This window comes from Moschus berezovskii, chromosome X, assembly GCF_049115385.1.
Source record: "Moschus berezovskii isolate FMDL1 chromosome X, NW_MosBer_1.0, whole genome shotgun sequence".
NCBI lineage: Eukaryota > Metazoa > Chordata > Mammalia > Artiodactyla > Moschidae > Moschus > Moschus berezovskii.
In genome coordinates, this window is record NC_142488.1 from 65,896,315 (window position 1) to 65,910,044 (window position 13,730).

Below are 13,730 nucleotides of genomic sequence, written 5' to 3' on the forward strand. Positions count from 1 at the left end.
TCACCATCTGCAGTGATTTTGGAGCCCCCCAAAATAAAATCTGACACTGTTTCCCCATTTATTTCCCATGAAGTGATGGGACCAGATGCCATGATCTTAGTTTTCTGAATGTTGAGCTTCAAACCAACTTTTTCACTCTCCTCTTTTACTTTCATCAAGAGGTTTTTTAGTTCCTCTTCATTTTCTGCCATAAGGGTGGTGTTTTCTGCATATCTGAGGTTATTGATATTTCTCCCAGCAATCTTGATTCCAGCTTGTGCTTCTTCCAGCCCAGCGTTCCTCACGATGTACTCTGCATATAAGTTAAATAAGCAGGGTGACAATATACAACCTTGACGTACTCCTTTTCCTATTTGGAACCAGTCTGTTGTTCCATGACCAGTTCTAACTGTTGATTCCTGACCTGCATACAGGTTTCTCAAGAGGCAGTCAGGTTGTCTGGTATTCCCATCTCTTTCAGAATTTTCCACAGTTTATTGTGATCCACACAGTTAAAGGCTTTGGCAGTCAATGAAGCAGAAATAGATGTTTTTCTGAAACTCTCTTCCTTTCTCCATGATCCAGCGGATGTTGGCAATTTGATCTCTGGTGCCTCTGCCTTTTCTAAAACCTACTTGAACATCTGGGAGTTCACGGTTCACATATTGCTGAAGCCTGGTTGGAGAATTTTGAGCATGACTTTACTAGCGTGTGAGATGAGTGCAATTGTGTGGTAGTTTGAGCATTCTTTGGCATTGCCTTTCTTTGGGATTGGAATGAAGACTGACCTTTTCCAGTCCTGTGGCCACTGCTGAGTGTTACAAATGTGCTGGCATATTGAGTGCAGCACTTTCACAGCATCATCTTTCAGGATTTGAAATAGCTCAACTGGAATTCCATCACCTCCACTAGCTTTGTTCATAGTGATGCTTTCTAAGGCCCACTTGACTTCACATTCCAAGATGACTGGCTCTAGGTGAGTGATCACTCCATCGTGATTATCTTGGGTGTGAAGATCTTTTTTGTACAGTTCTGTGTATTCTTGTCACCTCTTCTTAATATCTTCTGCTTCTCTTAGGTCCATACCATTTCTGCTCTTTATCGAGCCCATCTTTGCATGAACTGTTCCCTTGGAATCTCTAATTTTCTTGAAGAGATCTCTTGTCTTTCCTATTCTGTTGTTTTGCTCTATTTTTTTGCATTGATTGCTGTGGAAGGCTTTCTTATCTCTCCTTGCTATTCTTTGGAACTCTGCATTCAGATGCTTATATCTTTCCTTTTCTCCTTTGCTTTTCTCTTCTCTTCTTTTCACAGCTATTTGTAAGGCCTCCTCAGACAGCCATTTTCCTTTTTTCATTTCTTTTCCATGGGGATGGTCTTGTTCCCTGTCTCCTGTACAATGTCACGAACCTCCGTCCAGAGTTCATCAGGCACTCTATCTATCAGATCTAGTTCCTTAAATCTATTTCTCAGTTAAACTGTGTAATCATAAGGGGTTTGATTTAGGTCATATCTGCATGGCCTAGTGGTTTTCCGTGCTTTCTTCAATTTAAGTCTGAATTTGGCAATAAGGAGTTCATGATCTGAGCCACAATCAGCTCCTGGTCTTGTTTTTGCTGACTTTATAAAGTTTCTCCGTCTTTGGCTGCAAAGAATATAAGCAATCTGATTTCGGTGTTGACCATCTGGTGATGTCTATGTGTAGAGTCTTCTCTTGTGTTGTTGGAAGAAGGTGTTTGCTATGACCAGTGCGTTCCCTTGACAAAACTCTATTAGCCTTTGCCCTGTTTCATTCCATGTTACAAGGCCAAATTTGCCTGTTACTCCAGGTGTTTCTTGACTTCCTACTTTTGCATTCTAGTCCCCTGTGAGGAAAAGGACTTCTTTTTTGGGTGTTAGTATTAAAAGATCTTATAGGTCTTCATTGAACCGTTCAACTTTGGCTTCTTCAGCGTTACTGGTTGGGGCATAGGCCTGGATTACTGTTATATTGAATGGTTTTCCTTGGAAACAAACAGAGATCATTCTGTTGTTTTTGAGATTGCATCCAAGTACTGCATTTCGGACTCTTTTGTTGACCATAATGGGTACTCCATTTCTTCTAAGGGATTCCTGCCCACAGTAGTAGATATAATGGTCATCTGAGTTAAATTCACCCATTCCCGTCCATTTTAGTTCACTGATTCTTAGAATGTCGACGTTCACTCTTGCCATCTCCTGTTTGACCACTTCCAATTTGCCTTAATTCATGGACCTAACATTCCAGGTTCCTTTGCAATATTCCTCTTTACACCATCAGACCCTGCTTCTATCAGCAGTCACGTCCACAACTGGGTATTTGTTTTGCTTTGGCTCCATCCCTCCCTTCATTCTTTCTGGAGTTATTTCTCCACTGATCTCCAGTAGCATACTAGGCACCTACTGACCTGGGGAAGTCCTCATTCAGTATCCTATCATTTTTCCTTTTGACACTGCTCATGTTGTTCACTGGAGAAGGGAATGGCAAACCACTTCAGTTCTTAGGAATATATCTACCTAAAGAAACAAAAGACCTGTATATAGAAAACTATAAAACACTGGTCAAAGAAGTCAAAGAGGACACTAAAAGATGGAGAAATATACCTTGTTCATGGATCAGAAGAATCAATATAGTCAAAATGAGTATAGTACCCAAAGCAATCTATAGATTCAATGCAATCCCTATCAAGCTACCAATGGCAATTTTCACAGAGCTAGAACAAATAATTTCACAATTTGTATGGAAATACAAAAAACCTCGAATAGCCAAAGCAATCTTGAGGAAGAAGAAGGGAACGGGAGGAATCAACCTGCCTGACTTCAGGCTCTACTACAAAGCCACAGTCAACAAGACAATATGGTACTGGCACAAAGACAGAAATACAGATCAATGGAACAAAACAGAAAACCGAGAGATAAGTCCATGCACCTTATCTTTGACAAAGGAGGCAAGAATATTCAATGGAGAAAAGACAATCTCTTTAACAAGTGGTGCTGGGAAAACTGGTCAACCACTTGTAAAAGAATGAAACTAGAACACTCCCTAACACCATACAGAAAAATAAAATCAAAATAGATTAATGATCTAAATGTAAGACCAGAAACTATAAAACTCCTAGAGGAGAACATAGGCAAAAAAGTCTCCAACATAAACCACAGAAGGATCCTTCATGACCCACCTCCCAGAATATTGGAAATAAAAGCAAAAATAAACAAATGGGACCTAATTCAAATTAAAATCTTCTGCACAGCAAAGGAAACTATAAGTAATGTGAAAAGACAGCCTTCAGAATGGGAGAAAATAATAGCAAATGAAGCAACTGACAAAGAATTAATCTCAAAAATACACAAACAACACCTGCTGCTCAATTCCAGAAAAATAAACGACCCAATCAAAAAATGGGCCAAAGAACTACACAGACATTTCTCCAAAGAAGACAAACAGATGGCTAACAAACACATGAAAAGATGCTCAACATCACTCATAATCAGAGAAATGCAAATCAAAACCACAACGAGGTACCATTTCACACCAGTCAGAATGGCTGCTATCCAAATGTCTACATGCAATAAATGCTGGAGAGGGTGTGGAGAAAAGGGAACCCTCTTACACTGTTGGTGGGAATGTAAACTAGTACAGCCACTATGGAGAACAGTGTGGAGATTCCTTATAAACCTGAAAATAGAACTGCCATACAACTCAGCAATCCCACTGCTGGGCATACACACCGAGGAAACCATAACTGAAAGAGACACGTGTACCCAAATGTTCATCATAGCACTGTTTATAAAAGCCAGGACATGGAAGCAACCTAGATGTCCATCTGCAGATGAATGGATAAGAAAGCTCTGTTACATATACACAATGGAGTTTTACTCAGGCAGTAAAAGGAATACACGTGAATCAGTTCTAATGAGGTGGATCAAACTGGAGCTTGTTATACAGAGTGAAGTAAGCCAGAAAGAAAAACACCAATACAGTATACTAACGCATATATATGGAATTTAGAAAAAGGGTAACGATAACCGTGTATGCGAGACAGCAAATGAGACACAGATGTATAGAACAGTCTTTGGGACTCTGTGGGAGAGGGCGAGGGTGGGATGATTTTGGAGAATGGTTTTGAAAGATGTATATCATATGTAAAATGAATTGCCAGTCCAGGTTCGATGCATGATACAGGATGCTCGGGGCTGGTGCACTGGGATGACCCAGAGGGATGGTATGGGGAGGGAGGTTCAGGATGGGGAACACGTGTACACCCGTTGTGGATTCATGTCGATGTATGACAAAACGAATACAATATTGTAAAGTTAAATATATATATATAAAATAAACTGCAATTGCAAAAATAAAATTTTTACTTTTCAAAAAAAAGAAAATATCGGTTGTTTACCAAATTCACTTATAAATGACTTGTACCAGTTTACACTGCCACAAACAAAGCTTAAGAATGCTTATTTTATCACACCCTCACCTCCTGATTTATCTTCCCTGGTGGCTCAGCTGGTAAAGAATCCACCTGCAATGTAGGAGACCTGGGTTCGATTCCTGGGTTGGGAAGATCCCCTGGAGAAGGGAATGGCTACCCACTCCAGTATTCTGACCTGGAGAATTGCATCAATTGACTCTTGCAAAGAGTCAGACATGACTGAGCGACTTTCACTTTCACCAACCTAGTAATAAAAAACTCGGGAAATGGAGTCTTACGTTGAACAGATATCTGCTGCATAATACAGTCAAAATTAGATTGCCACTTCAAGTCATGGTCCCACATCAACTTCTTTCACTGGTAATAATTACCTACCTAGACCCAATAGGTATCAACCAGAACTTCTTATTATCTCCAAACACTTGTTGTATATTTTTGACAAAGCCAAGGTTGAACCCATTTTTCTCTGGGCCGCTCATAAACACTGGAGTACAGAAGGCCTCTAGGGAAGGGCAGGGAAATTGAAGAAAAGAAGAGAGCAATAGTTAGGACTATTATAATTTTACAGTTCTCCATGAATGTGACTTGTTTCTACGGTGTCTTTCTGGTTTGGTACCGTAGGCCCCTCATTCTTAGTTATTGCTAAATTATTTAGTAAAAACTAGCATAATTGCTTTACTACAAAGCAAGTTTTTATTAAATGCAAACAACTAGCACTCTTTTTTATTTTTTTTAAGGCAGAAGAAACAGGATGATAGAAATCAATGGACAGTAACGGAATAGTATGTATTTTGTACTGCATCTAAGGAGTGAAAGACCAAATTTGAGTGCTTTATTTGAATCTAAATTGTAATAACAGCCAAATGGTCTCCATATTTAGAGCTGGTGCCAAAATAATGACACATAAAGAGATAGTAATGACATTGATTTGGTTTTGAAACATTTCAGAAATGAAGATGTTCATACTGAAGCCTGCAATGTAAGAAACTGAGTTTTACTCCAGAAAAAATGTCAATGAATGAACTATAATCACCTCAATGTCTATAGAAATTGGACCATGTTAGTGCACATTATTTTTAGATACACATTTATCCCATTAAGCAAACATTTTCACTGTTGGACTCTGGCTGCATCTAGCCATTTCCATTCTGTTCTTTTTTCAGATTCTGTTATCATGAAGCTTTTAGTACTTTTCAATATTGTGGCTAATCTTTAAACCAAATGTGCTAATCTACCACCCTAGCAACTAAGTGCTACATATATATTTGGTTTAGAAAATAAGAGCAAATACTTCTTAGCTGTCATCATTATTAGAAAATAAATTCCAAAAACACAGTGACTTTCACACTATACTTTCCTCAAATTTACCTTAGCTATACATTCAACATTTAGACACTTTCTCCTTAACCCTCATGCATTGATTTGTATACAGTATAAATATTTGTTTCACCATGAAAACAACTGTTGTACCGGATCCATCAGAAATATAGTTCTACAAATAACAGCCTAGAGTATAGAGTAATGGAAAAATTTTCATTTCTTGTGCTCATTTTCTATAGACTCACTTGTTCAACGTGTTTATCTCATTCCCACAGTGCCTACACAGCTCCTTGATAACTGTAGATATTCAATGATTTGTTGGTTTGGATTCTCTTTCAGGAGAATGTTTTAGAACCAAAGGGATGGTATGGGGAGGGAGGTGTGAGGGGGGTTCAAGATGGGGAACACATGTACAACTGGGGCAGATTCATGTCAATGTATGGCAAAACCAATACAATAATGTAGAGTAATTAGCCTCCAATTAAAATAAATAAATTCTTTTAAAAAGTGCTCAATAAGATTTTTCTATCTTTGTTGACCTTGACCTCTGCCTTCTGATGCTCCCTTCTGTGCTAATTCTTTCCTGCACTCCCTTATGTGAACACCTTTCAGAAATTTTTATGCTGCAAATTTAGGGAGCTACCTGGAGAAGGAAATGGCAACTCACTCCAGTACTCTTGCCTGGAAAATCCCATGGACAGAGGAGCCTGGTAGGCTACAGTCCATGGGATCGCAAAGAGTCCGACAGTACTGAGCGACTACACTTTATTAGCCAGTGTATGTGTGTTAGTCGCTCAGTCGTGTCTGACTCTTTGTGACCCCATGGACTGTAGCCCACCAGGCTTCTCTGTTCATAGGATTCTCAAGGCAAGAATACTGGAGTAGGTTGCCATTTCCTTCTCCAGCTATTACCCAGTATGAACTATAAAAAGCAATGGTCACTTTTTATGTGAAGTTTTATTCACTAATGCTCTCTTTAGTCTGTAAGTTTCATTTACTAAGGCTTTCCAGTTTGGAATAACGTGTTTACATCTGTCCCTGTTTGGAGGCAAAGAAATGTCATCGCAGCTGAAACACTTCATTCACAGTTTTCTCTTCCTTGAGAACAATCCACTGGTCACAGTGATATATATTCATATGCTTTTTTTCCCTAGTCTTAATATCCAGTCTTACCTAAGGTGGTTTTGTTTCTGCTGACAAGCCAACAATGGTAACCAAAGAGAATCACAAGGCTGACAAAAAACATGCAGGCCACAAAGAGGAGAAAAAGGACATGGAACTTAGAGCGAACACCAGGCAATTCCCCCTAGAAAAGAAATAATAAACAGAAACAAAGTATTAAAGTTGTAAGGCATGGGTAGTTTTTCTGTATTGGTTGGTACTTTATATATATATAAAATGTCTGCTATAATTAAAATTAGATTTTGTATAACTTTTACAAAACAGTTCTTTCTGTGGATGACCATTCCACATTATGGATATGCTTTTGGCCTACACAGCCTAAATGGATCTTTGCTCAGTTCAGTGTAAAATATAAGTTTATAGAAGTATTTAAGTATATAAAATGTAAGTATATAATGTGTCAGTTAGAAAAGAGTAATGTTAAAAAAGTATGCTCAGGACATAATTAGTATGCAATTTCTTAAAGCTTGTACTCCATTTAGTTTGTAAATTATGAGTGATTGGCTAGAGGTGATCTTGAGGTCATATCATATGGTTCATTCTCTTGCCTCAAAGTGGCTTACTCTGGAATACTTTATATGTCATGTTTCTTTGGATGTATGTATGTTAAAAATGTCACAGTGATATATGTATGAAGTTAAAATACATAGGTAGTATTTTTTAATGTTCTACCTATAAGTCATGACCTGATCTTAAAACTACTGCAAATTTTATGTGTTTTTTTTAATAGCTGAATGTGCTGGTATGTTACATCCTATGAGACAGCTGTTTAGACAGTAAAATCAAGCAAGATTTGACAGGCAGTTGCAGAAGTAGGTAGCTAAATATTTTCATAATTAGTTAAGACATCTTATTTTCCATATGGAAACAGTTTTTTTTTTTTTTTAATGCAGCCCTATACTAGAATGAATGTTCTAAAGTTCTATAGCATGCACAGAATGTAGCATTTTGTTTTCTGAAGAGACCGTAGAAAACATTTTCAATTTTGGAGTAAGCAATTGGGAGAATGACTTTTCTTTATTTCCCTCTTTCCTGTGCTGATTATTGTTTTGGTATGATGAATTGCTTTGAAATATTTCCAAATTCTCTTGAGTAATAAAGGTGATTCTTTGTTAAAGTGGACCTTGATATTAGGAACTAGTTCTACTACAGTTTGGAAAGAGAAAATTAAGGCTTAGAAACAGTTGGCAAATTCAGATAGTACAGTTTTTTTCTTCTCTTTGAAGAGATATATATTTATTTTGGTGTAAGGAAATACTAGGAGTCTTCTAGAGAGTATGTGTTTGAAGGATGAAGATAAGAGGATGTAAACTAGTCAGATGCTTTCAGCTGAGGGGTGGTCTAGGTGAAATTTGCCTGGGGGAAGAGTACTCCAGGATATAGCAACACCAAGGACTTTGACCTTCAGGAACTTTTATGTGAAGCTCCCTTTTGAAATGATCCTTCTACAAAATATTGGCTTAACCACTCAAATTGAATTTAATTGATTTTTCTTTCATTCATTTCAAATTTATAGGAAAGAATTTGTGGTGGTTTTTGACTGGCTGGACTTTTGTTTTCAAAATGTCTACTTTTTAATGTTTTAAAGCTCACATTTATTTTACTCATTTTTCGTGTTTAAATGGACAATAGCAAATGGCTGGGTAGCAGGGACTGACATAAAGTCAGTTTACACTCTGAGTAGCTGAGATGAAAGTCTTTCCTCCCTGAATTGCTCCTACAGAAATCTCTTCTGTCTGCCAAAGCATATCTACTGTGTTGTCCTTTGATAAACTCCTTAGATATTTAGCTTTTTTGTTAGAAGAAAATGACCCTATGTTCAAAATTACCTTCTCAGGAGATAACCAAGCTAAATTACTCAAAGCAATAACCACCAGAAGCAGTTCAGGGGAATACAGGTAGAATAATACTATCATCTCAGTTGTAAAAGAATTTTTAGTCTCCATGAGGAGATTCTTGGCCCCGTGTGAGAGCTGTATATTATTACTTTTTCATAAAGCAAATATCAATTTCCTATCAACGTAGCTACTCTTTAACATGGAGAGGAGAACCACAATCTGATGGTCTTCTGAATTATGTATTCCAAAGGAGGTAGAACTTCTTTATAACAGGACCACAATGGGCAATAAGACATGGTACAGTGTTTTGGGCTGAGAGTCAGTTCAGGTTCTCACTTTGAAACTTAGAAGCTGGGTGATACTGAACAAATCACTTAGCTACTATGACCCTCAGTTTATAATATTTAAATGAGACTGATACTTCCTTCTCTACCTAGTTCACAAAGTTGTGGTGAGGATAAGATGAGATAATAGATATGAAAGTGCTTTGAAATGGTAAAGTACCATACAAATGGAGGTTGCTGTTCTTAGGAACACAGCTAATCTCCTTGATACATGGCTTTTAAAATACATGGCACCATTTACTTTTCATTTTAGGGGAAGACTCAATTTAAACTGAGAAAGCTATCTTTAAACCACACCAAAGTGCTCTCTGGCTAGAGAGGCTGCAAAGAAGCATTTTTCTGAACTGTCAATGCCCTTTTCATGATAAGGGCAAGCCAGGGCATGTTTCCTTGCCTCTCATCTGTCAGGTATGAGCTAGTCTATTGCAGAGAGAAAAAATGAAGGAATAGGAAAAGGAGAAGGCTATGTTTACCTCTGATAGTGCTTGTGAATACTGGCATATTTCTGTAGATTAATTCATATCCAGATATTATCTTTTAAGAGTAAAAGAAACATACTGCACTGGGCCAGCATTATGGTATTTGATTACTGGCTAGGTAGGAGGGCCCAAGGCAAATGTATGAAATACAACTAGTTCTTTAACAGTAGCTTACTGTATCAAGGACCAAGTAAAGTCTGTAATGAAGACCAAGGCTGATACTTTCCCTGCTGAATTGGATGCAGGAGATTTTCTTTATGGTCAAGGTAGTAGTTCAGTATGTGAAGAGAATGCCAAACAGGCAATGGGAACCTGGGCAATAGATAAGAGATCCTGTGATGTGGAAAGCAGCTAAAGAAGAGACACAAGGATGATGAAGCATTTTGTATTTGGGGAAAATTTGTGAGAAAACTTCATTTCTGCTTATACTTTTGTATCCCTGAGTTGAAGATTTTTATATGCATTATATAATTACTGATTTTTTTTATTTTTTTAATTTTTATTTAATAAATGGTACAAAGCACAATGCCAAAAACATTAACAGTTAAAATTTCACAAAAAGAAAAAATACTATAGAATACACAGTTGTAAAAAGCTACATTAAGTCATTTTACAACTGCCTCAGGCTACAGAAAGAAAAAAAACCCAATGCCATAAATAAGTTATCCCTGTTTCAAAATAATGACATTCATGTTATAAACCATGAGCACCCAATCAAAAGATGGGAACTGCTTTTGTTAATTCATATATATATATATATATATATATGACTATCACTTTGCTATACACCTGAAACAAACACAACACTGTAAATGAAATATAGTACAATATAAAATAAAAATAAGTAACAGACCTTTGGGGCTTTACACAGAGTTAGAGTTCCTATCAGAGGGACAACAGCACCACAGCCATACTGAATCCTCATGAGGAGGCACACGAATAACTGAATTACAAGAGTTACAGGAATGAGAGCTGCTCACTTCCCAGAAACCACAGCTCACAGAAAGCCAACAAAGGCACGAGATACAGACCATTTACTTATGAATGTGTAAAACTCAAGAAAGTCCACATTATTCCTACAACATGTTGAAAGTGCTTCAGAATTCACACAATACTAATTTTCTTTTGGTTCTGGTTAAATTATATATACCAGTTTATAACAAATGGTAAAATCTGTAACTCTGTTCAAAGTTTTAAAAGATTACTTAAGAATGGTTTCTTGTATTTCTATGCCACCTTTATAGTTCTGGTTTCTCATTTCTTAATTAGTAAATTCAGCGTGTAGGTTCTATCCTAGGCTAATTTAGACACTTCCGGAAGGAACAGCCTCTTGAATCCACAAAGTGTTGAGGTGGGGAGCCTCCAACCACATCAGATTCGCTTCACATATGATAATATACATGTTTCAATGCCATTCTCCCAAATCATCCCAGCCTCGCCCTCACCCACAGAGTCCAAAAGACTGTTCTATACATCTGTGTTTCTTTTGCTGTCTGGGAATTGATTAAGCAAGTTGAGGGGAGTATGGAAAGTCCATACCTCTGTAATTTTCTACACTAGTACAGATGAAAGTACTAATTAATAATTTATATATTCTCAACTATTTAGGTTCTTACTGCCTTGTCTTTCTCCTTTTTTCTCCAGTTTTTATAACCTAGATTTTAGTGACTTGCTTTACCTCTCCACTTGAGGTGAGAAATTCCTGTTATACAGGCTCTTGTTCAGTTCCTAAAGTAATAATTAGTAGCTCTGCCCACAGCTGTTTTTTGCTATACCTGTTTTGGAAAGCCCTCATCATGTAAGGTTATTTCTTAAAAATTGTAGTTGTGGGAAAGACATATATTTTGGAGTTCTTTGGCATGAAATTTAAAAAAATATATATTTTACTATACTGTTGCCAGATCCTGTAAACATATACGAACTGAAACTCTGCCTTCAATTCTTTTGGGAATAGATGAAATATAACCGATATTTTCAAGCAGAAGAAAGGTGAAAGGATTTTTTAAAAAATATTTCATTATAATTATTGGAATCATGTTTTGAAAGGTAAAGTACTTTCAACATCTGTTTCATTTGATCTTGGCAAAGAGCCAGTGAAGCAGGTAGCAGAGCCAGTATGAGAACTCAGTTATCCTAAAAGCCAACCCAGAGTTTGTCAAAGTTCAAATAAGTTCCTTAATAGGGAGAGATGGAAAACCAAGTTCATGTCTCCCTTGTTTCTTCCTTTTCATTTGGTCTTTTGTGAAGATGAATCTTTCCAATAGGAATAGGAATACAATAGGAATTAAATCTTTGAACAGGGAATTAGAAAGTATTTTCTGGCAATGAGGGAGTACTTCGTCAGCCTTTGTCTCAGGAAACTAGGGATTTAGAATTAGTTTCAACATTTTTCAAACCTAAAATTGGTAAGAAGTGGATTTTTAAAACTTGATTAGATAAATACATTGTAAAGAATCAGTAAGAGTAAAGAGATTAGGTGCGCGGAGGCCCAACAAGGTTCTCATATGTAATAGTAAATTGTTTAACTGACATCTAAATAATAGCCTCCTAAATCTCAGAATATTTAAATTGGGAGAATATTTAACATGGGAGACTGTTTCTTCCTTTCTGATTAATTCAGTATTAACTATTCAGTTCAGTTCAGTTCAGTTCAGTCGCTCAGTCGTGTCCGACTCTTTGCGACCCCATGAATCACAGCACATCAGGCCTCCCTGTCCAACACCAACTCCCGGAATTCACTCAAACTCATGTCCATCGAGTCAGTGATGCCATCCAGCCATCTCATTCTCTGTCGTCCCCTTCTCCTCCCACCCCCAATCCATCCCAGCATCAGACTCTTTTCCAGTGAGTCAACTCGTCACATGAGGTGGCCAAAGTATTGCAGTTTCAGCTTTAGCATAAGTCCTTCCAATGAACACCCAGAACTGATCTCCTTTAGAATGGACCGGTTGGATCTCCTTGCAGTCTAAGGGACTCTCAAGAGTCTTCTCCAGCACAGTTCAAAAGCATCAATTCTTTGGCGATCAGCTTTCTTCACAGTCCAACTCTCACATCCATACATGACCACGGGAAAAACCAGAGCCTTGACTAGACGGACCTTGGTTGGCAAAGTAATGTCTCTGCTTTTTAATATGCCATCTAGGCTCGTCATAACTTTGCTTCCAAGGAGTAAGCGTCTTTTAATTTCATGGCTGCAATCAGCATCCGCAGTGATTTTGGAGTCCCGAAAAATAAAGTTTGACACTATTTCCACTGTTTCCCCATCTATTTCCCATGAAGTGTTGGGACCAGATGCCATGATCTTCGTTTTCTGAATGTTGAGCTTCAAGCCAACCTTTTCACTCTCCTCTTTCTTCAAGAGGCGTTTGAGTTCTTCTTCACTTTCTGCCATAAGGGTGGTGTCATCTGCATATCTGAGTTTATTGATATTTCTCCCAGCAATCTTGATTCCAGCTTGTGCTTCTTCCAGCCCAGCGTTCCTCATGATGTACTCTGCATATAAGTTAAATAAGCAGGGTGACACTATACAACCTTGATGTACTCCTTTTCCTATTTGGAACCAGTCTGTTGTTCCCCGTTCAGTTCTAACTGTTGCTTCCTGACCTGCATACAGGTATCTCAAGAGGCAGGTCAGGTGGTCTGGTATTCCCATCTCTTTCAGAGTTTTCCACAGTTTATTGTGATCCACACAGTCAAAGGCTTTGGCATAGTCAATGAAGCAGAAATAGATGTTTTTCTGGAACTCTCTTGCTTTCTCCATGATCCAGCAGATGTTGGCTATTTGATCTCTGGTGCCTCTGCCTTTTCTAAAACCTGCTTGAACATCTGGGAGTTCACGGTTCACATATTGCTGAAGCCTGGCTTGGAGAATTTTGAGCATGACTTTACTAGCATGTGAGATGAATGCAATTGTGCGGTAGTTTAAGCATTCTTTGGCATTCCCTTTCTTTGGGATTGGAATGAAGACTGACCTTTTCCAGTCCTGTGGCCATTGCTGAGTTTTCCAAATTTGCTGGCATATTGAGTGCAGTACTTTCACAGCATTATCTTTCAGGATTTGAAATAGTTCAATTGGAATTCCATCACCTCCACTAGCTTTGTTCATCGTGATGCTAAGGCCCACTTGACTTCACATTC

The 13,730-nt window shown here is 37.9% G+C and overlaps 1 protein-coding gene across 1 annotated transcript in view; it reads right to left on the bottom strand.

The window, feature by feature from the left end:
• ZDHHC15 (zDHHC palmitoyltransferase 15) overlaps window positions 1–13,730 on the bottom strand; it is a 203,696-nt gene that overhangs the window by 62,194 nt on the left and 127,772 nt on the right. Inside the window, exons 8-9 of the mRNA XM_055437898.2 lie at window positions 6,924–7,056; window positions 4,806–4,932 (exon numbers count right to left, since the gene is read on the bottom strand). Coding sequence (XP_055293873.1) covers window positions 4,806–4,932; window positions 6,924–7,056 — 260 coding nt within the window. The remainder of the gene's footprint in view (window positions 1–4,805; window positions 4,933–6,923; window positions 7,057–13,730) is intronic.